At 39.4% G+C, this 24,329-nt stretch overlaps 1 protein-coding gene and 1 non-coding gene across 2 annotated transcripts in view; one reads left to right on the top strand and one right to left on the bottom strand.

Moving 5' to 3' along the window:
• The window catches only part of ZMAT1 (zinc finger matrin-type 1), a 47,285-nt gene extending 26,403 nt beyond the window's left edge, over positions 1–20,882 (top strand). The window contains 2 exon segments of the mRNA XM_075538851.1: positions 16,997–17,096; positions 18,968–20,882. Coding sequence (XP_075394966.1) covers positions 16,997–17,096; positions 18,968–20,276 — 1,409 coding nt within the window. The 3' untranslated portion in view covers positions 20,277–20,882.
• Positions 20,883–23,954: 3,072 nt separating this feature from the next.
• LOC142435257 (U6 spliceosomal RNA) lies at positions 23,955–24,066 on the bottom strand. The gene has a single exon (XR_012781352.1). It is a non-coding gene; the product is annotated as a U6 spliceosomal RNA (small nuclear RNA).
• Positions 24,067–24,329: the final 263 nt, after the last annotated feature.

Here is a 24,329-nt window from a genome sequence, read left to right as displayed (position 1 = left end):
ATGGTTTTACTTTCATATTGATCTCCAAAATCTATGACTTCGCTTATATCTTCCGAATTCCTACATGTAATAGCCCGCTGGACACCTTTACATGGAAGTCTCACTAACTTTTCAGACTTTATAGGTCCACATTCACACTCACTATTGCTTAGTCAGAAACAATGATTCTGAAGTTGTGATTTCAGTTAATGGTACCACGACCCACTCATTGTCAAACTAGGATTCTGGGAATTGTCTTAGACTGATTGAGATTCATTTTCCTTCCATTCTATCACCCACATTCAATCAGTCATTACGTGTTTCCATTTTTAAAACTAGAAATTGATCAAATATTGCTATTTCTCTCTATCCCTATGGTGACCTTTCAAGTCCTTACCTTCATCAGCTTTTCCTATATATTTCTCTCCAAACTGTGACCTCGTTATTTCTAGGTTACCTCTTCATCCTTCATATTGCAGCCAGAAGAGAGATCTATGTAAAACACACCACATCACATACTGCCTAAACCACTTGAGGCTTTCCAACCCACAGAAGAAAGACTAAGTTCATTAGAATAACATATAAGCCTCTTTTCTATCTGATCCCTTTTAGCCTTTCCCATCTCATCTCTTCCTATTCTACTTTCCAACAACAAGTTCTTATAAACTGTGTTTTTTCTTTTCTTTTTTTTAAATTTTTTTTTACATTATATTAGGGGCTCATACAACTCTTATCACAATCCATACATATACATATACATACATCAATTGTATAAAGCACATCCGTACATTTTTTGCCCTAATCATTTTCTTTCTTTTTTTTTAATCTTTTTATTGGGGCTCATAAGGCTCTTATCACAATCTGTGCATACATCAAATGAGCAAGGCACCCTTATACATTCGTTGCACTCGTCACTCTCATAATTCACCTTCCACTTGGGTTCCTGGAATCAGCTCGGTTTCCCTTTTTTTCCCCCCATCCCCCTCCCTCCCCGAACCCACCCCTGGTCCCTTGATAGTTTATAAATAATTATTATATCTTATCTTACACTCCCCGGCGTCTCCCCTCACCCGCCTCCCCCTTGACAATCTCCCAGAGAGGAGGTTACACATAGATCCCCGAGATCGGTTCTCCCTTTCTACATGCCCTTCCCTCCTGGTGTCGCCTCTCCCACCGCTGGTGTTGAAGGGTTCGTCTGTCCTAGATTCCCTGTGCCTCCAGATCCCCACTGCACCGCTGTACATCCTCTGGTACAACCAGGTCCGCAAGGCAAGGTAGGATTGGGGTCATGATGATTGGGAGGGGAGGAGGCGTTCAGGAACTAGAGGAAGGTTTTGAGTTTCATTGTTGTTACACTGAACCCTGTGTGGCCCATCTCCTCCTCCCTACCCCTCTGGAAGGGGTGTTCAGCTCTCTACAGGTGGGCATTGGGTCCCCATCATGCACTCCCCCTCTTTCACGGTGATGTGATTCTCACCACCACCTCACCTTTGATGTTGGAGACCTGGTCTCCTCTGTCCTTCATGGTCACCTATGTTGGTGTGCTGCTTCCGTGTGGGCTCGGTTACTTCTGGGCTAGATGGCCGCTTGTTTGCTTTCAAGCCTTTAAGTCCCCAGACGCTATATCTCTCAGTAGCCGGGCACCATCCGCCTTCTTCACCACACTTGCTTATGCACACTTTCGTCTTCAGCCATTATGTGAGGAAGGTGATCAGACAATGATTGTTTTTGTTCCTTTGTATCTGCTACATGGTCCATTCAACACCTTGTGTTCGCTTAGGCCTTGTGCTTCTTCTCTGTGGGCTTTGTTGATTCTGAGCTAGATGGCCGCTTATTTGCCTTCAAGCCTTTAAGACCCCAGACGCTATATCTTTTTTGATAGCCGGGCACCATCAGCTTTCTTCACCACATTTGCTTACACACACGGCTGTCTTCAGTGATCATGTCGGGAAGATGGGTATCCTGCAATGGCTGCTTAGCAGGGCGAGGTGCTATTGTATTGGGGGATTATGCATGAGGAGGCCCAATGTCCATCTGCTACCCTACTACTGAACCTATAAATATATGTATATAAATCTATTGCCCCCATAAACATAAATATATTTACATATATACATGTCTGTATTTAGGCTTCTCTGTATGCACTTTGCCTCCTACTCCTTTCCTCTATTTCCTTTCGCTTTCCTCCCGACCCATTACCATGTTTGGCCTTCATTCTGTATTCAGTAGTTTCTCTCAGTTACCTTGTTCTTGGTCACTCCCTTCCAGTCCTCCCCTCCCCTCCCTCCTCTGGTTTAGAACCATTCGCTGTTCCCTTGTTTCTGTGTTGGGCGACACCTCCTCCCTTCCCCTACCTCCCACGCTCTCATGTCCCTCCAGGACCGTTGGTCCTGTTGTTTTCTTCTCTCATTGTTTGTCCAGCCTATCTTGTCTAGGTGGACCTGCTGACATAGTAATATGTGCATACAAATGTATATGACTTTGACTGCACCCAAGTGGCCCATAAGAACATGGCTTTGACAGAAGCAACATTGACACGCTGATAAGCAGAAAAGCCACTAACATACAAAATTTACAAGGTAAAAAACAAAACAAATTAAAAAAGACTAAGCAAAAAGATAGCAAATATTAAAAGAAAAATTGCTAGTAGTTCAAGGTCCTTTCGTTGGCCTGTACACCATCCTTTATAAACTGTGTTTTTTCATCCCATTCCCTCTGCCTGCAGTATTCTGCTCAACTCTTTTCCTCAAATTTCCGTTTTTTAATTCTCCCAAGTTGAGCTAAGCCTCCATTCAGTAATTAAGTGCCTCTGCTTGTTTGGATTACCATAATCCTTATGCACTTACCTTTTAACAAATATGATTTAAATCCTCTGTTCATGTATCTGCTTCTTAACATTGGGTTTGTGAGAACTTGGCTGTTTTGTTCATTCTGTACTCCTAGCATATAATATGATGCTTGGTTCCACATTTGGTGCTCAGTGTTTGTTAAACAGATTATTTGAATTCAACAAATCATGCTATTTTTTTGTCTCTGTCATATCCGGTAGTGTTCCCATCTTCTCAAATGCTCTTATCTGCTTTCCTTACACTTCAATTTCTTCCTGCATTTCAAAATCCATCACAAATTTCCTCACTTTTCTAATTCTAGTAGTCTAGGCTTTACTGTACATTAATAATTACTTAAGTTATAACCCCTCAACTGAATTCACCTCCTTGAGATAAGGAATTATACTTTAGACTTCAGTATACTCAGTTTTGTAGACTAACTAGTACGTAATTTTAACTCAATTCTTATTTGCTAATTGTTTATTGAAAGGTAGTGTTGTGTACAAAGGTTAGCATAGAGTTACAAATATGTTCTGAGTCACTTTTCCAGTTGCACTTAAGGTTCCTTATATATAAAATTAAAATAATTCAACAGGATTGAATGAGGATGAAGTGAAAAAAAAGATAGATATCAGTGAATATTGGATTTTTTGGTCTTTTTTTGTATGTGTTATTGTTTGAAGTGAAATTGTCGCAAGACTCAAAGTCCATTTAAGTTTCACTCTCCTCCTCTTTTCTTTAAGCCACTGTTTAGGTTTGAGGGATAATGAATATTAGTTTTTTAAAATGTTTTCTTTTATCAATTTAAAATCAATTACATGGATGTTTCTATGTTTTTTGTAAGAGAAATCACACAATAAGTAACATTTTAACATATATGACTCTCGTTGCCTTTTTCTCCATTTAAGGCATTATATCAGTGATTCTCAGTGATGGCTACACATTACAATCATATAGGGAACTTTTAGAAACACTAATGCTCAAGCTGCCCATTAAATCCGTTGCATTAGAATCTGTGTGATATAGCTATCAATATTTTATCTTTGTAAAACTCCCTTATTTAATTCCAATGTGGGGCCCAAATTAGATTATAAAGCACTTTACTACAACATCATGGAAACTTTTATTAAACAAACCAAAAATCCCAAAATGTAAAGTTATCATTTCTGACATATCCTACATCTAGGTCTATACACTTCTGAAGTTGCTAGTTCCATCCCTCTAATACTTCTTCCAAGGATCCCTAGTGGCATAGTCAGTTTCCCATTAGACTGCCAACCAAATGTCAGCAGCTTGAGCCCACCAGCCCCTACTCGGGAGAAAGATGAGGCTATCATCTCCCATGAAGATTCTCAGCCTTGGAAACCACAGGGGCAGTTCTACCCTGCCCTCTAGGGTCACTAAGAGTCAGAATGTGCTTGATGGCAGTTAATTCTTGTTATTTTGGTAGCCGCCCTCCCCAAAATATTCACCCTGATTTATACCACATCAGAATGGCAGTTTACACATCCTGGAGGGACACAAATAATGTTCCTTTGCAAGGTTCTTTGAATTTGGGCAATGAAAAGAATTCTGAAGGGACAAGATCAGGGATGTAGGATTAATGAGGTAAGGTTTCTCTATACAATTTTTTGTAGGACAGCCCTTATTTTCCTTGTAGAATAAACAGTTGTCATAATGAAAAAACATTTTTCAGTACAACTTTATGGGGTTTTTCTCAAATGCAGGATTTAGTTTTCTGAAAACGTCTTCCTAAAAAGTTTCCATGATTTTCCTGTGCCTTTTGAGAAACATCTATCCATATTAACCCTTTGTAGGCCGCCAAACCAGTCACCATTAAATTCTTAAAAAAAAAAAACATTTTATTAGGGACTCATACAGTCCTTATCACAATCCATACATACATCAATTGTGTAAAGCACATCTGTAAATTCTTTGCCCTCATCATTTTCAAAGCATTTGCTCTCCACTTAAGCCCTTGGCATCAGGTCCTCTTTTTTTCCTTCCCTGCCCACTACCCCCTACCTCATGAGCCCTTGATAATTTATAAATTATTATTTTGTCATATCTTGCCCTGTCCGACATCTCCCTTCACCCCCTTTTCTGTTGTCCGTCCCCCAGAGAGGACATCACATGTAGATCCTTGTAATCGGTTCCCTCTTTTCAACCCATTCACCCTCTACCCTCCCAGTATCGCCCCTCACACCCGTGGTCCTGAAGGCATCATCCGCCCTGTATTCCCTGTGCTTCCAGCTCCTATATGCACCAGTGTACATCCTCTGCTCTATTCAGATTTGCAAGGTAGAATTCGGATCATGATAGTTGGGGGGGGCATTTAAGAACTGGAGGAAAGCTGAATTCTTCATTGATGCTACATCGAAACCTGGCTGACTCATCTCCTCCCCTAGACCCCTCTGCAAGGGGATCTCCAGTGGCCGACAAATGGGCTTTGGGTTTCCACTCTGCACGTCCCCCTTCATTCACTATGGTAAGATTTTGTTTTTCTGATGATGCCTTATACCTTATCCCTTCGAGACCTCGCGATCGCTCAGGCTGGTGTGCTTCTTCCATGTGGGCTTTGTTTCTTCTGAGCTAGATGGCCGCTTGTTCACCTTCAAGCCTTTAAGACCCCAGACACTATCTCTTTTGATAACCGGGCACCATCAGCTTTCTTCGCCACATTTTCTCATGCATCCTTTTGTCCTTGGCGATCGTATCATGGAGGTGCGCACCCAATGATATGACTTTTTTGTTCTTTGATGCCTGATAACTGATCCCTTCGGAACCTCGTGATCACACAGGCTGGTTTGTTCTTGAATGTGGGCTTTGTTGCTTCTGAGCTAGATGGCCGCTTGTTTATCTTCAAGCCTTTAAGACCCCAGACGCTATATCTTTTGATAGCCGGGCCCCATCAGCTTTCTTCGCCACATTTGCTTATGCACCCGCTTTGTCTTCAGCGGTTGTGTCGGGAGGGTGAGCATCATAGAATGTCAATTTAATAGAAGAAAGTATTCATGCATTGAGGGAGTGCTTGAGTAGAGGCCCAAGGTCCTTCCGCCACCTTAATACTAAACCTATAAATACAGGCACATAGATCTATTTCCCCATCCTCATATGCCGTCATTGCCACAATCAATTTTAGAACATTTCCTTCATTTTTAGACTCAAAGTCATCAGCTCCCCATTTTCTTCCAAACTTTCTTGCCATAACCCTAAGAACATATTCGTCTATTACTGTCTCTATAGATTTACCTGTACTATAGTTCATTCAAAGATAAACATACAAAATGCAAGCCCAACAAAAATAACAAAATAAAAACACAAAAGCTTCAATTCCAAAGAGAGAAGAAAATATGTTATAAATCGTTTTATTGGATCTCATACAACTCTTATCACATTCAATTGAGCAAACCACCCTTATATATTTGTTGCCCTCAACATTCTCAAAATTCGTCTTCCACTTGGGTTCCTGGAATCAGGTCATTTTCCATTTTTTTCCCACCCCACCCTCCCCGCTCCCCCTTCCCTCATGAAACCTTAAAAATTTATAAATTATTATTTTATCTTAGCTTACCCTGCCTGGCATCTCCCTTCACTCACTTTCCTGTTGCCCATCCCCCAGAGAGGAGGTTACATGTAGATCCCCGAGATCGGTTCCCCCTTACTACACCCCACTTCCCTCCCGGTATCGCCACTCCCACCGTTGGTCTTAAGGGGTTCATCTGTCCTAGATTCCCTGTGTTTCCAGATCCCAACTGTACCTCTGTGCATCCTCTGGTCTAACCAGGTCTGCAAGGTAGAATTGGGATCATGATAATTGGGGTGGGGGGAGCGTTTAAGAACTAAAGGAAAGTTTTGAGTTTCATTGTTGGTACACTGAACCCTGAGTGACTCATCTCCTCCCCACTACCCCTCTGCAAGGGATGTCCAGTTGTCTACAGATGGGCATTGGGTCCCCATCACGCACCCCCCTCATTCATGATGATATGAGTTTTTCCCCTGTCTTTGTTGCTTGAAACCTGGTCCCCTCAGCCCTTCATGATCACACATGTTGGTGTGCTGCTTCCATGTGGACATTGTTGCTTCTGGGCTAGATGGCCACTTGTTTACTTTTAAGCCTTTAAGTCTCCAGACGCTATATCTCTCAATAGCTGGACACCATCAGCCTTCTTCACCACACTTACTTATGCACACATTCGTCTTCAGCGTTTATGTGGGGAAGGTGATCACACAATGATGGTTATTGTTCTTTGGTGTCTGCTACCTGATCCCTTCAACTCCTCGTGTTCACTTAGGCTTGTGTGCTTCTTCTCTGTGGGCTTTGTTGCTTCTGAGCTAGATGGCTGCTTGTTTGCTTTCAAGCCTTTAAAACCCTAGACACTATATATTTTTGATAGCTGGGCACCATCAGCTTTCTTCACGACGTTTGCTTATACACACATCTGTCTTCAGTGATCATGTCGGGGAGGTGGGTATCATGGAATGACCATCTAACTGATCAAGGTGTTATTGTATTAAGGGAGTGTGCGTGAGGAAGCCTAGTGTCCACCTTCTACCCTACTACTGAACCTATAAATATATGCACATAGGTCTATTTCCCCCATAATCATAAATATATTTGCATATGTCCATATTTGTATTTAAGCTTCTATGTATGCCCTTTACCTCCTACTCCTTTCCTCTATTTCCTTACGCTTTCATTCCTGCCCCATTACCATGTTCAGCCTTCATTCTGGTTTCAGTAATTCCTCTCAGTTACTTTGCCCTCGGTCACTCCCTACCAGTCCTCTCATCCCCTCCCTCCAGTGGTTTTGAACCACTCATTTTTCCCTTGTCCCTGGATTGGCCAACACCTCCTCCCTTCCCTTACCTCCCACACTCTCATGTCCCTCCGGGTCCTTTGGGGTTATTATTTTCTTCTCACATAGTTTGTCCAACCTATCTTATCGATGTGGACTTGCAGATGTAGTAATATGTGCATAAAAAATGCAGATGGCTCTGACAGCACCTAAGTGGCACATAAGAACTTGGCGTCGACAGCAGCAGCACCGACATGCTGACAAACAAAAATTATAAAATATAGTAAATTAAAAATCAGTCAAAAGGGAAAACAGATGCTAAGATTTTAAAATTTAACCTAATTCTATCTGCATCAATTCCTTTTCTGATGACCTGTCTCTGAGGGCAAGGCTATTCACATCCCTGGTCAATGGTCCAAGGAAATTCAATGAAGGCCTAATTCCTGTAGCAATCCTGAAAATGGATTTGGGACTTTCTGCAAAATCAAGTGCTCTGAATTTAAACTCTAATACAATTCTCTCATCTGATCTTGAATTTTAATATTTACAATCCTTGGATAACACAGGTTGATGTGTTTCTTCCTTGTGGGCTTAGCCAAAACCTCACTTAGATGGCTGTTTTAAGACAAGCTTTTAAGACCCCAGACAGTGTTCTCTCTGATAGTTAGACACCATCTGATTTCTTCACCACACTGCTATAGTACTCATATATTCAGTAATTTATCAAGCAGGGCTATATCATAAGAAGGGATTGTTCTTTGGTTAGGACTTAAAGTGGGACCTCAAAGTTCATTCACATATCGAAGGTTTGTGTGTATCTTTTTCTAATTTAGTGGAAGTTTTATCAGGTGTTTGAAAGATAATGCAAGTAACTTCCATGCAGCCTTTGGTAAACCTAGTAATAGTATCATTAAACTGACCAATTGCCTAGAATTTAAAATACTATTGAGATAAGGAGGATATGGTTAAGATTTTTAGGTTGAAGTACATGAGATGTACAATTATACATATTAAAAACTGAGTATTAGACACAGGGCACAGAGTTCAATAAAATTCATTCACTATGTCTTCAGAACTAAGACATGTCTGAAAGCTAAGAAAATGTGAATATTGAAAGCCATTGCTTTGATTGAACCTTATTCTCTGGATCGTATAGTAACATCCAAGACATTTCTCTGGTTTCCATTAAGTTGTCTTCGTTAGCTTTGAACTTCCTTTGTACAGATGTACTTTATAAAATTGATGTATATATATATGTATGGATTGCGATAAGAGTTTTATGAGCCCCTAATTTTAAAAAAAAAAGGTTGATGTAAAGAACAAGTCTCTGAGCCAACTGATTTCATTCAAAATTTTTGGCACTCATCCACCCAACACTTGCTGAGTCCAAGAGCAAGCTTAAAATTGAAAATGTCAAACCATGTGAGATTGCAACCATTTCATCGATGTAATTCCATGCTCATATTTTTAGCAGATTTTGGGTTTTAGTCAGTTTCTTCAGGTAATGGTCATTCTTATATTTTTAAAAATAGTTTTATTGGCATGTAAGTAGTACCATTTAATAGTTCAGTAATATTTAGAATTGTGAAATCATCATCACCATCAATTTCATTTGTTCTTTCTCATGCTCACTTTTGGCAACTTCCTATCTGCTCCCATCCTCTCCCACCATGTCTCGAGATAATCATTAATACAGTTACTGTCTCTGTAGAGTTACCAATCCTGAATTCATATACAGAAAAGCATACAAAACAAAAACAAGAAACAAACAAAACAGAGAAAAACCAAAGTCAAAAAGAAAGCAGAAAACACGAAAAGCTGAAGCAAATTTAAAATGATTCAAAGGGAGAACAAATAATAAGACGTTATATTTAACCTAACTCCATCTGCTGCAATAAACCTTACAATGCTATCTGATAGTAAGGCTATTTGCATCCCTGGATTGTGATCACTGGGAATTCACTGATTCACTGGAGGGTTAATCCATGTGAGAACCCTGAAAATGGATTTTGAGTTTCCAGCGTCATCCATGGCCTTCTGCGAACTGGGTGCTCAGAATTTAAGCTGCCTCCCTCCTTCAGATTTGTATTTTATTGTTTTCCACCTTTGGATCACGCAGACTGGTGTGCATCTTCCATGTGGACTTGATTGATGGTTCACTTAGTTGTTTGCTTGTTTTAAGACAAGCCTTTAGTTCTTTCCTCTCTTGATTTTGAGATCTTCTTAACCCTCCTTAAAAAGTTCAAACCATTTAAAAACTGCTGTTTTATGTGGACCACACGCCTATCAACTTATTGCAAAGCTTCAATGATTTAGGAGGATGTCCCCTTGAGTTTTGTTAAAAACTTGACATTAGCTCTGACCTAAAAATCATTTTCTCCTGGCTCATAAACTATCTTTTGCCTTTTAAAGGTACCCTAATGAGACTAGGACATGTAAATCAGTAAATTTGTCTGCAGCCATCCACTTATCACAGAAAACTGGTTGGTTTAGTATAAAACTATGGATGTATTAAGTGGAACCCTAGTGGTATTTTTAAAAGTGATCCTTTTGCATGCATTTCCTAAATATGTGTTCTGAAAATAATCTGGGAAGTTATGAGATAGGGCTAGGATTGGAAAAGTAGACCCTACAACTGTTAAGTTACGGAAGATTCTGAAAAGTACAAGGTGCAGACAATCCTGCATTCTTGACAGAACTCAAAAATAAACAAACTTAGCAAGACCAAGGGCAATGAAACTTGACAGGGTCAAGGAGCAGATACTGAGATAGAAGACTAGTGAAATTGGTAATCATAGTGGAGGCAGGTTCTAGGAGGATTAGACCAGGAACATTGACCTGGGGAGCGTACAATGGCTTTACATTTTGTTCTTCGTGTTGTTAGGTGCCTTTGAGTCTGGTCTGCCTCATAGAAACCCTGGGTACACCAAAACAAAACACTGCTCGATTCTGTGCTATCCTCACATCCATTGCTAAATTACAGGAGCCCATTTTTGCAGCCAATTTGTCTCACCATCTCCTTGAAAGTCTTTTCTTTTTTTATTCTAAGAGGTCTGTAGCTTTGAAAAAGGTCAGAAAAGTTTCTGTGAGAAAAAATATCAAGAGCTAAGGTAATACAAAGTTCTACAACTACCAGTTCTAAAATACTTTAAAAAATCGTTTTAATGGGGGCTCATACAATTCTTATCACAATCCATACAAAAATTCATTGTGTCAAGCACATTTATACATTTGTTGCCATCATCGTTCTCAAAATATTTGCTTTCTACTTGACTGCTTAATAGCAGCTCATTTCCCCTTCTCTCTCCACTCCCCCTCCCTTAAAAACCCTACATAACTCATAAATTATTATTATTTTGTCATATTTTACACTGTTCGACGTCTCCCTTCACCCACTGTTGTTTTTTATCCTCAAGGGAGGAGGTTATATGTAGATCCTTGGAATCGGTTTCCCCTTTCCACCCCACCCTCCCTCCACTCTCCGTATCTCCACTCTCACCATTGGTTTTGAAGGGGTCATCTGACCTGGATTCCCTGTGTTTCCAGTTCCTAGCTATACCAATGTACATCCTTGGGTCTAGCCAGATATGTCAGGTAGAATTGGGATCCTGAGAGTGGGGGGAGGAAGCATTTAAGAACTAGAGGAAAGTTGTATGTTTTATCATTGCTGCCCTGCACCCTGATTGGCTCGTCTCCTCCCCAAAACCTTTCAGTAAAGGGGTATCCAGTTGCCTACAGATGGGCTTTGGGTCTCCACTCTGCACTCACCCTCATTTACTATGATATGATTTTTTGTTCTTTGATGCCTGATACCTGATCCCTTCAGCACCCCATGGTCACACAGGTTGGTGTGCTTCTTCCATGTGGGCTTTCATTCTTCTAAGCTAGATGGCTACTTGTTTATCTGCAAGCCTCTAAGACCCCAGACGCAATATATTTTCATTACTGGGCACTATCACCTTTCTTTTTTTTAAATATTTTATTGGGAGCTCTGACATATATCATAACATTCCATCAATCACATAAAACAGTATTGTACAATTGCTACCACAGTCGGTTTCAAAACATTTCTTTCTTTTTTTACATAGATGGCATTTAATATTTAAAAATACAATTAAACAATGTATTATTTAAGGTTAAGTATAATATGAGGGGATTTTTTAAGTGTAGAAAAAATGAATTAAAATATTATGGCATCTTCCCACTTTCCCCAACTTCTTTTTTTCTTTTTAAATCATTTTATTAGGGACTTATACACCACCCATCTCGATCCATACATACATCAATTGTGTAAAGCACATTTGTACATTCGTTGCCCTCATCATTCTCAAAACTTTTGCTCTCCACCCAAGCCCCTGGAATCAAGTCCTCATTTTTGCCCCTCCCTCCCCACTCTCCCTTCCCTCATGAACCCCTGATAATTTATTAATTATTATTTTGTCATATCTGGCTCTGTCCCACATCTCCCTCCCCCCACCTTTCTATAGTATGTCGCCCAGGGAGGAGGAGGTAAAATGCAGGTCCTTGAAATAGGTTGCCCCTTTCCAACCCACCCTCCTTACACCCTCCCAGTATCGTCACTCACTCCACTGGTCCTGAGGGAATCATCTGCCCTGACTTCCCTGTGTTTCCAGTTCTCATCTGTACCAGTGTACCTCCTCTGGTCTAGTCATACTTGCAAGGTAGGATTCAAATCATGACAGTGGGAGGGGGGACGGGGAAGGAAGCATTTAGGAACTAGAGGAAAGTTGTATTTTTGATTGTTGCTACGTTGCACCCTGACTGTCTCGTCTCCTCCCTAAGACCCTTCTGTAAGGGGATGTCCAGTAGCCTACAAATGGGTTTTGGGTCTCCACTCCGCACTCCCCCAGTCATTCACTATAATAAGATTTTTGTTCTGATGATGCCTGATACCTGATCTCTTGACATCTTGTGATCGCACAGGCTGGTGGGCTTCTTCCTTGTGGGCTTTTTTGCTTCTGAGCTAGATGACCACTTGTTTACCTTCAAGCCTTTAAGACCCCAGACACTATATCTTTTGATAGCCGGGCAACATCAGCTTTTTTCACCACATTTGTTTATTCACCCATTTCTCTTCAGCGATCTTATCAGGGAGGTGAGCACAAAATGATATGATTTCTTTTGTTCTTTGATGCCTTATAACTGATGCCTTCAGCACCTCTTGGCCACACAGGCTGGTGTGCTTCTTCCATGTGGGCTTTCTTGCTTCTGAGCCAGATGGTGGCTTGTTTATCTTCAAGCCTTTAAGATCCTAAGCGCTATCTTTTTTGATAGCCGGGCACCATCAGCTTTCTTCACCACATTTAGTTGTTCACCCACATTGTCTTCAGCAGTTGTGTTGGGAAGGTGTGCATCATGGAATGCCAATTTAATAGAATAAAGAGTTCTTATATTGAATAAGTACTTGAATGGAGGTCCAATGTCTATCTGCTTCCGTAATACTAAGCCTATAAATACAGGCTCATAGATCTATTTCCCCACCCTCCTATATAAATATATTTACATATGCACATGCCTGTATTTAGACCTCTATAAATATCCTTTGTCCCCTAGTTCTTTCCTCTATTTCCTTATACTTCCCTCTTGTCCCACTATCATGCTCAGCCTTCATTTGGGTTTCAGTAATTTCTCTCAGTTACCTTGCCCTTGCTGAATCGCTACCAGGTTTCTCACACCCTCCTTGCCACTAATTTTGGATCACTTGTTGCTCCCCTGTCCCTGGGTTGGTCAACACCACCTTTTTACCACCTCCCCCTTTTCCCAAGTCCCCCTGGAACCATCGGTCCCATTGTTTTCTCCTCCAGAGATTTTATCCAGCCTATCTTGTCTGGGTAGATCTTTAGGGCTAATAATATGCACCAAAAATTAAAACATAGCAAGACAAAGCAACAAAAGAGAACACAACGATGACAACAAAAAAGAAAACCAATGACTATAAAAGAATGAATTGATTTAAAAAATAAATAGAAAAAAGTAAAAAATTTTTAAAAAGAAAGAAAAATTTGTAAATAGATCAAGGTCTGATTTTTGACCTCTAGGCGTGTCCTCCAGTCAAGTCAGATGAGGTGCCATGCTCTGGCCCTAGAGTCTTTCCTTTGCACTCCCTCGGGATCTCCCTCCTCTGCTCCCCCCATTGCTCTGCTGCATACCTTTAGTGTTTTTCCTCCGTGTTGCAGGGCAGTCCAGGCCAATCTTAACACTGAGTCTCCAGTGTTGTCCCCCATAGGACCATGGGCCAGCGAGGGACTTGTCTCATAGTGGGGTCACCCATATGGTCCACTCTGTGCATCAGCTTTTCGGGGTGGGATATCTTTCTCCAGGCCTGGTGGGCTAGGATGTGCTCCACTCTCTCTTCCTCCCATTCATTTGCTCCCTTTTGTTCTGATCAAATATGCCCCTCTCGCCTCGCTGCAGCTTCAGTGCCTTCCTCTAAAGTAAATTCTTCTGGGGGAAGGGGCAGTTGTCCACATAGCTGGTATGGGGCCTGAGCACTCAGGCCCCTCCACTGGCTCCCCTCTCCATGCAGGCAAGTGGCATTCTCATCCTGGAACACAGGATTTAAGTCTGGTCCCTGTTACCCTGTGGAGACACAAACAATACCCTCTCCTTGGTTGGGTCAGTGCCCTATTCCCCTTCCACGCGTTTCTTTTTGTCCCCTTTCCTCCCTAACCCCTCTTTTTTAGTTGGCCACAATATATACCCCTAGATTTGGTCTGGCCCCTGCCATACTACCTGGACCTCACCCCTGGAGTGTTTGTATACAGTAGCTTTTTCCCTGTCCCCCATTTGCGTGTTTCTTTAGAAATGCTTTTGACTATTTCATATATGACTGCAGCTACTTCAAAACCCCTGAATTATCTATATTATACTCTTATTTCCAATGTCATTTTTGATTCAACTGTGGAGGACCTTTATTATTGTGAGCACTAAACAAATATATAAATCTCTGAATTACAGTTTAACTTCATCATCAAATAAAGATCATTGGTTTTATTATCTAGGGCAGTATTTATCAACCATGGTTCCACAGTAAAATATCTGATAAGCTTTAAAATGTTACCAAAGCTCTAGTTTCTACACCTCGGGATTGTGATTCAATTCTGATCTGGAGCTTCAAAATGAATGATGTTTGCTACATGATTCTAATGTGCAACCAGTGTTGAGAACCATTGATGTACGGGGCAACTAGGACTCTTGCTTTCCTAACTTTAGTGCTCTCAAAATCTATGCTATTGGATATTAATGCTTTCCTTGGAAAAGCTTGTTCTGAGGATGTTGGATCCTGGATTTAATGCTTAGTTTGCTATATGGGATGTCAGAATTTTCAGAATCAACCAGCCTCAAATCAGGTACTCACTAACCCCAAAGAAACTTTGAAGAGGCTGATAAATAACCAGTGAACTTGGAAGATAGGCAGTTTAAATTTCTTCCCAATTTTCTGATAATAATCACTTGTTAAAATACAGCTTTTCTGGCTCTATCTCAGACAAAGTAAACCATATTCTCCAGGGGAGGAACCTAACAATCTATATTTTATACTAATATCTCAGGTGATCCTTATCAAAGTGGTTTGAGAAACATTGTAGTTTAAAATTAATATGTTGCTAACTATAATTTATTTGTGGTAGGAGGAGACATGGGCGTATTTCTGATTTTCAGGTTTTGTGTCTGTCATCCAAGGAATACTTTTAATATTTAATATATAAGAGAATCTGGGAAACCAAAGTATAATCAGAAAGTAACTCAGTGATCATGAAGTCAGAGCACATGATAGTTTTGAAGAATCATTCATTCAGATTTTGGTAAAACCTAATGACTTCCTCTAGGCCCACAAGAGAGTACATCTCATGAGTGGACACAGTTCTCAAATTCTTCAAAATTGGCATCCTCCTTTTTTCTTTACAGTAATTCTTCCTTTTCTAGGGATAGCCCTTGGTTGATCTTTAAATGATTACATTGTTGTAGGATTTAAAAGAAAATAACATTGATGGTCCTTAAAATATCCTCAGTTTTGTGGTTTCTTTCTTTGGATTAAATTCTTTTTATATTTGACTTATGAAAGTTCTTAATTTGCTTTTTCTAACCAAAGAGAAAATGAGAGGATGATATTAAGAACATAAAAATAGACTTCCTGCTTCCAATTCTACCAAAGAAGCAGAGTATGTGGTAGATGACATAGCGTCTCTATTCTACAGTATTTGACTCTTATGAAATGGTGGGTAGTTATGCTATAAAAATTGCTTACAGTTTTTATTTTGGTTATATTTTATTTTTATTAAAGGATCATTTTATTGGGGTCTCTTATAGCTCTTATAACAATTCATATATCAGTTGTATCAAGTATTTTTGTACATATGTTGCCATCACTATTTTCTAAACATTTACTTTCTCTTGAGCCCTTGGTATCAGATCCTCTTTTTTCCCTCCCCTCCCCACCCTCATGACCCCTTGATAAATTATAAGTTATTATTATTTTAATAGATTACACTTACCAATGGCTCTATTCCCCCATGGTTTTCTGTTGTTCATCCCCCTGGAGAGGTGTTTGGGATTATGTTTCAATCACTGAAATCAGTTCCCGCTTCCTCCCCTCCTCTCCCTACCTTCCCCCTACCCTTCTGGTATCACTGTTCCCATTCCTGTGGCTCGATTCCGTGTATCATGAGCTATTATCTCTCATCTGTACCTGTGTACATGCTCTGGTCTAGTCCGAAGTGAGAGGCAGGACTGGGGTCATGATAGTGGGGATAGTGTGAGGAAGCCTCAAGGAACCAGAGAAATATTTTGTGCTTCATCGGTGTTATACTGCACCCTGGTTGACTCGTCCATTTCCTGTGACCCTTCTGTGGGGAGATGTCCCATTGTCTGCAGATGGGCTTTGAGTCTCTGCTCCGACGCCCCTCATTCTCAACTATTGGTTTCTATCTTACAACCACATCTGTCTGCTGAAATTAGTTTGGGTAAACTAAATGCAGTACAGTGATTCCAGATTAGAGAGTTAAAAAATACTTTTTATTGGTTTTAATTCTTTTGGGGATATTTCTGTTTGGGTTCGCAGTAAAGAGGACGGTTTGTGCTAAAAAAAAAGAATTTTGTTTGTTGAAGGAATAAGAAGCAGTGGTTATTTGGGCATGTTGAATTTCAGGTGCCTGGTGGACATACGTGTAGCAATGTTAGCAGGAAGATAGCAACTTCTTAGGAAAGGAATCATGGCTAGAGAAGCAATGCGATAAACTTGAAAGGTTTCTCCACTTTAAGTTAGAAGGCATGAACTCTAAGAGGCTAATTTCATTACCCTCCAATGGTAGCATCATGCGAATCTCAGCGTATTCTACTGACCATCTTAACTTGAACTTTCTGTTTTTTCAGCATTTTATATGAGACCTTACATTTGTCATATTTGTAGTATTATCTTTACATCTTCAGAAATGTTCCGGTCCCATATGCGAGGAAATGAACATCAAATCACGTATGTATTGCTGCACAAATTCTCCTATAACACCAAAGACCAGAGCCTCTGTTAAGTACCCTTACATATATTGTACAGATTTTAAGTATTCATTCCTTTATGAATTGATTCTGAATTTGTTGCATATCCTAGCATCTTCCAGTGAATACCCTAGACATTGTTATGTATTGGCAGAGCTGGCTAGTTGGTGCCCTTCTTGATCAGATAACAATATTCCTTTTTGAAGGATGTTAAGGTGATATTCTCAGAGTAATCATATAAATTCAGAGAATCCTTGGTGGATTCACGTAGTTTTAGGGAGTCTGTGGACATCATTCTCCCAATGAAATAAAAAAGTTAAGACAAAAGTATTTGCTGTCGAATATGGATCCCTCTTTCTAACAAGTATGTAACTCTGGACAACTGTTATAAGGTTGTTTTAATGACATGAAATACTATGTGTTAGGTGATTGGCCCTGATACACAATAAAAGCTCAGTAAATATTTAGTCAGACCTGTTCTGTTATTTTATGGAGGGAAGATTTGGAGGACAATTAAAGACTAGGCAACCACAATAGCAGAACAGAAAGGGATTTAACTGCTGTGCATTTGGTTGGTTGTCTCTCCAATGAAAGTATTCCTGTTTAATTATTTCCTTCTAGTAGAAAATGTTTACATTCTTTGGGGAACTAAACTGTCTTACTCACCAAATTAATTTTCATTTAGATTTCAAATAGAAGACTCTCAGTGTCCCCAAATAAATAACTTGTTGCATTTTTAAATGTATGCAAGAAACTGACCAGTGGAAATTTCAGAAGGTGATGTGACAAGCAGGTCAGACCATCCATCAAAACCCAAACCCAAACAAATTGCCATCGAGTTAATTCTTACCATGCTCCTCTGGAGCAGTAGTTCTCAACCTTCCTCAGGCAGCAACCCTTTCATAGAGTTCCTCACGTTGTGGTGACCCCCCAACCATAACATGATTTTCCTTGCTACTTCAGAAGTATAATTTTGCTACTGTAATTAATTGTCAAGTAAGTATTTGATATGCAGGATGGATTTTCATTGTTATAAATGGAACACAATTAAAACACAGTGATTAATCACAAATACTTATGTGTTTTCCACCGGTCTTAGGCAACCCCTGTGAAAGGGTCATTCGACTCCCAAAGGAGTCACGACCCACAGGTTGAGAACTGCTGCTATAGATAGAATAGAACTGCTGCATAGGGTATCCAAGGCTGTAACCATTATGGAAAAGAACCCTCGTAGTGCTGTGAGGTGTTGAGCTGCTAATTGCAACGTCAATCAGGCAGTTCCAACCTATCAGCTGTTCCACAGAAGAAAGGAGGAAGTCTACTCCCTCATCTTTTCACTCTTGGAAAACCTACATAGGGTTGCAACGTGTCAGAATCAACCCAATGGTAATGTGAACCTTTGTGGAAGCAGATGGTTGCATTTTTCTCCCACAGAGAGGCTGGTGAGTTCCAACTGCTGACTGAGGTTAGCAGCTGAGTGCTTAACTACGGTGCCATCAGGGCTCATGGATCATCCATCAGGATATTAAATATTTTTGGTCCTCACCTATATTTCCAACCAAGCACTCACGTTTTTAGTACAAGACCATCAGATATACCATCTGCTTCATACTCATTCTTCTTTTAATTCCAGTCTTAAGAAATTTTTTGTGTAAAAATTGTGAAGTCCCCAGGAGATATTTGACTAGCTGCAGCTACTTTGGCATAAAATAGCTTGATTCAGAGCTTTTATATTGAGCTGATCTATAAAATCCCTGAGTGTTTTTAAGATCACTATTTTGAGAACAAAGAAAATATTCAGAATAATTTAATGACAAGAACATTCTACCATCTTTTTTATTTTTTTTTCAGAGAATCCCTTGTTATCAATCTAGTGAAGAATTCAAAAACACAAGGGACTTGCCAAGGTCAGCGTGAAGAGGATATCAGCGTGCCGAATGCCAGAGAACTAGAGCCACACTCTTGTTTCAGAAAGACAGACTCAAGCTCCTGGGAAGCTCATGGGTACAGAGAAGTGTTTCATTTTGGACCAAGGCATAGAGTGTTTGAGCAAAGATTCCCATATGAGAATTTCCAAACATACTCAAGACCACATAATATTTCTCAAGCAGGGGAAAACCAGTTATTTCCGTATTTACCAGCTCATTCACAGGAGAGGCCTCACTCTTTCCAAGATGAAGTGGATGATGACATTAAACTGCAGAGATTCAAAGAACTGGAGGCACAGCCCTGTTTCAGAAGGATGGAAGAAAGCTTTATCGCAACCCACGGGTACAACGAAGTGATTGATTCTGGACCTAGACATAGAAATTTTGAACAAAGATTATCATTTGTACCTTTCCAGACCCACCAAGAACCATATGCTATTTCCCCAGTGGAAAACAAATTATATAGGTCACTACCGCCTTTTAAGAGGACATATGACACTTTTCAAGATGAACTTGAAGATTACATCAAAGAGCAGAAAGCTAGAGGACTAGAACCAAAGACGTGTTTCAGAAAGATCGAACATAGCTCTGTGGAAACCCATGGGGACAGGGAAATGACTGATTTTAGACCTAGCCATCAAATGTGTGAGCAAAAGAACCTATTTGAGACTTTCCAGACATGCCGAGAATCACACAATATTTCACAAACAATAGAAAACCAGCTACCTCATTGCTTGCCAAGTCAAGAGAGCAAAGAAAGACTAGACTCTATAAACTATCAACTCACCAGACACTGTGAAAAATCAGCACACCTGAGCCTTAGTGAACAGGAAAGTGACTTTGGTCCATGCTATATAGAATCTGAATCACGCAAGGACCACTCTTCAGAAAACAATGCCAGTAACAGTCGAACAGGTCATAAGCGGAGACATCAGAAGAGAAGGAGGCATCTGGAAAAGGGAGTAGAAGAGACAGAGAAGGAGCACTCCAAGCATAAACGAAAAAGAAGGTTTGAAGGTGTGAATTTAGAAGAAGACAAGAATGTCCAACAAAGGGCAGGGTTAGCAGATGAAGTCTGTGTTAGTCCAGGAAAGCTTAAGCATCGAAAGAAGAAAAAAAGCCATGGTGCAGCCTCTGAGAAAGCACGTAAGCACAGAAAAGGGAAAAAGAAACACGTTGAAGAGAGGACAGAAGAGGAAATGCTTTGGGATGAGTCTATTCTTGGATTTTGAACTTTTCCGTTGTGTTTACCCAAGGATGAAGAAGCCAGTTAAGGATATGGATTTTACTAAAGACAGGGGCATCTGCTGAAGAAATGAAGAAGAATATATAATCAGTATCAATTCAGGAACACTTAAGAATTGAACAAAAAAAAAGAAAGATTTTAAAAGCCTAAGCCAGGCTTTTGACAAAGAAGAATGTAAGCGCAGAAACATCAGCCAGCAGCTCCGCTGGACCGCTGGCTGTTAATCTGCTTCCATGGAGACTCTATCCTGGAGAGCTCTTTGTGGCAATTCTGTGCTGTCACATGATGTTGCCAAGTGACAGAACTAACTGCGTAGCACCTAACAACAACAAGGGCAGAAAAGACAAGAGAAACCTGTTAAAGAAAAATAGAAATGGCAATGCTCTGGGATGAGTGTATTTTTGAATCTTGACACGTTTTAGTTCTGGTACGCCAATGTTGAATTTGTTAAAAATTGAGGTTTCATGATTCATTTTATTAGATTTTCCCTAGCTGGACAGGTACTTGAAACTTCTAAGAGCCAAGTGAAGTCAAAGTATTCAATATGCCTTTCCCTCAAGTTGGAAATTACTTTCTCTCATTCTTTTAAAACAAGTTCCACATTTCTTACATGTGATGTAATTTCCCTCAGTGGGGGTATCTCTAATTGTCTTTCTCAATCTTGCTGTGGTAGTACATTATTTACCATGGGAGATACTTTATTTAAAATAATATATTTAACCAGACATTGAAGAATCCATGGTTTGTTTGGATTCATGTTATTGTTGATTGTGTGTGATTTTTGTTGTGTGTTTACGTTTTGTGTTTTTCTCCAAAGAAAATGTATGAAGTAATCTATGCTGATTTTTTCCTTTGTTAAATCTAACTGGCAGTATATTTTTGTATTTTCTAGTTCTGAAAGTATAAAGTGAAACAGCTGCAATAATAAACTTAGATGGTATAGTTTTGAAAAGCTTTCAGAAAGCACTGCTACAAAATCAGTCTATATTCTGGAAATGTTTATATTAAAGTGTTCTAATTTCTACATACTGTCTTATGTAAACGATTTTTATTTGGGGAGTGGGAGGGTAATATTTGGGCATCTTGTACTTAGGACATCTAGGGAGTTCAGTATGTATAGTTTTAGTAAAGCTCTACTATGCAGACTAGAGCCCAGTTTTAAGCTATAGAAATGACGAATGAAATACTTGAAACTAAAGAAGGAAAACCTCCAACCTTCCAATTGTTTCAACTTGACCATTTTTTGATTCTGATGTTTTCCCGTTTTATCAATAAGCACCTCCTGTAAGCATTGAGTCACCACTGCAATATAGTAGGAAGAGGAATGGCCTGGGAATCCAAATTCCCTTGGTCTGGTCTCCACGTGCCATCAAGTTGTTGTGTGACTTTGTCTAACTAACATTCTAATCCAACACAAAGTCATCAAGAGAAAGATGAAAATAGAGTATCCCCCTGATATAGTAATCCTATCAGAAAAGTAAATCAATTTGCGAAATGACTTAACTGTATTTAGGCATGATATTTAATAACTTGTAGGGTTTTTGTTGTTCTTTCCTTTGTTATTGGATCAAATGGTAAATAGAAGGTAAAGTCTAATCTGGTTGGTTGGATTCATACTTGGCTGAATGACTTGTCCCAGGGATATTGAGGTGGCCCCCACATTAATTCTCTTCCATGAAAGTGCTTGTTCTGTTGTGTTATAATATCAGCTCCATTATTTTTCACACATTAAGTGTACTGGTGAAGGAACAGGAAAAGAAGAACCAGTAGAGAACAGGTAGGCTGTCAGTCTTAAAAACAAGAAGTCACGTTTCCTTTTTCTGAACACAGCGCAAAAAATGTAGCATTTTCCCACAGAAAATGTCCATTGAATTGATAACATTTTTAGAATTGATATATTATTTTCAGAAGTTTGTTTTGTGTTTGAAGTTTGGGTGGGGGGAGTCACATTATATATTAACAAAATATTAACTAAGATATACCAAATTACTGTGATCTTTCCAAAACAATATAAATAAATGCAGATGTTCAAGAAAATAGCAGCAAACAACTTTATACTCAGTCAAATACTGCAATTAAAAAAATGAAAACCATTTAAATTGGATTAGATGGTTAAGGAGAGCAGCGATTTGGTATTGATTACAGTCTTGGGGAAGTTATCAGTGGCTTTTACTAGAACAATACTTTTTAAAACTTTAAATACAAATACTTTTGTCAAGAAATTTATGTTAACCCTATCATAAAATTCAGTTTATTTTAACTACAGGCCATAGTTTTTTCGTTGGAATTGGATAAAAGTTCCTAGAGGTGTTTAAGTCTGTGTATTTAATGCAGGATCATATATACATAGATATGATCCTGTTATATATATATATACCATAAAATGCTGGATCTAATAAGAATTAATTTGGTGTTATAAATATTAAACCTACAATTGGTTATGGAAGATAATTCAAAAGATAATTGAGGAAATAATAGCTTAGGATATCTATATTATGTGAAAACAAGGTTGGGGGTTTTATATGCTTGGTTTGAAATACACATGCTCATCCTAACATAAAATCAGTATATAGGCAAATGTATAAAAGACAATATTCAAAACAAGCACCTAGGTTCCGAGATATATCCTAAATTAAGTAGAAGGGACTGGCACACTTTTACTGAACTAGAAAAGTCATTTTCAAGCATTGCAGGTACAGAAAACGTGCATGCACGCATTAAACAAATCAGAGCCGAGAGTTATATTCATGCTGGGTAGGAACTTGAGGAAAAGGACATAGATTCTGTTCCACAAGTAGTTCTCTATTTAACAAAGAAACTGCACCAATGAAAAGTCAATTGCATAAGATTAAATGTTATAATAGTAAGGAAGGGTGCTGTGGGTAGCTTAATGGTTTGGAAAGAACATTCAGAAAAGATTCCCCAAAAGAATGACATCTAATCAGAAACCTATGAAAGGATGAGTCCTGTTTAATAAATAGAAGAGGGAAAGGAAAATGTGTTCCTAGCAGAGGGATCATAATAGACAAAGATACAGAAGCAGGAAAATAGTGGCTTATTTGGGGTCCGAATTTCCTTTGGGTGATTAAATGAAGAATCACAAGACCAAAGAGGCTGGGGAGATAGTAAGTTTCCTGTTTGTTATCTTAAGGTATTGGCTATATCCTAGGACATGTAGAAGCCTTAAAACACACACACACACACACACCACCAGTTTTGTTGTTATTGTTTTAGATCACTTTTAGACGACGGGTGTGAATTCACCTCACCTAAATCATCCTAACCCATTGACTCCATCTCGGACACTACCTCATGTGTTGTGTTGTGTTGTTTTGTTTTTACTAATAAGTAATGGCAGTGGATTGGGGGTTTCCTTTTCAGTTTAGGCATACATTTTTATAACAGCAATAAAATGCTCAGATTTGTCTGGTAAAATAACTACTCTAAATTTTGGCAATATGAACTGAATTTTCTTCCTCCCATGGTTTCTGAATGCACTGGCAAATTTTCTTGTTCCGGCAGCTTCTGGAAAACTGTCTAGTGATTAGGCAGGGACCCCTTATTCCCAACCTCTTTTCTCTATGATACTCAGGAAGTCCCAGTTGCCTAGTTTATCTTCAGATGCTTGTGTGTTTTTAGGCCTATTTAAACTATTTCATAGCCTATTTAAAACAAACACTTCACAAATGTATATGCCATCCTTAACACCAAGGCCATGCTAACAATCTCTCTATTGTTCCCATTGTAGTCTATGTGCTACGAAAAGTTTTGAGCAAAGCTCAGTGATGATACTCAGACTGGAACCTTTGTAATGTTAGCTAGTAGATCTAAATGGCGATCCAAGAGACAGTAATACATTTTTCAATGACAAAATATTGTGTACTATCTTTACAGAAGGATAGAAAGATAAATTTGGGTGGAAACACCCTGAAGAGGTAAACATTTACATTCACTTTATGCTGTCTCCTAAAGTATGCCATCCATTCTTTCATCCATTCATTCATTTCTTCTTTCCATTCATTACAGTGTTTGAGTGTTT

This window comes from Tenrec ecaudatus, chromosome X (genome assembly GCF_050624435.1).
Source record: "Tenrec ecaudatus isolate mTenEca1 chromosome X, mTenEca1.hap1, whole genome shotgun sequence".
In the NCBI taxonomy this organism is placed as follows: Eukaryota; Metazoa; Chordata; class Mammalia; order Afrosoricida; family Tenrecidae; genus Tenrec; species Tenrec ecaudatus.
The sequence above is the reverse complement of the archived record's forward strand: the minus strand, read 5'-3'. Positions and strand labels throughout refer to the sequence as shown.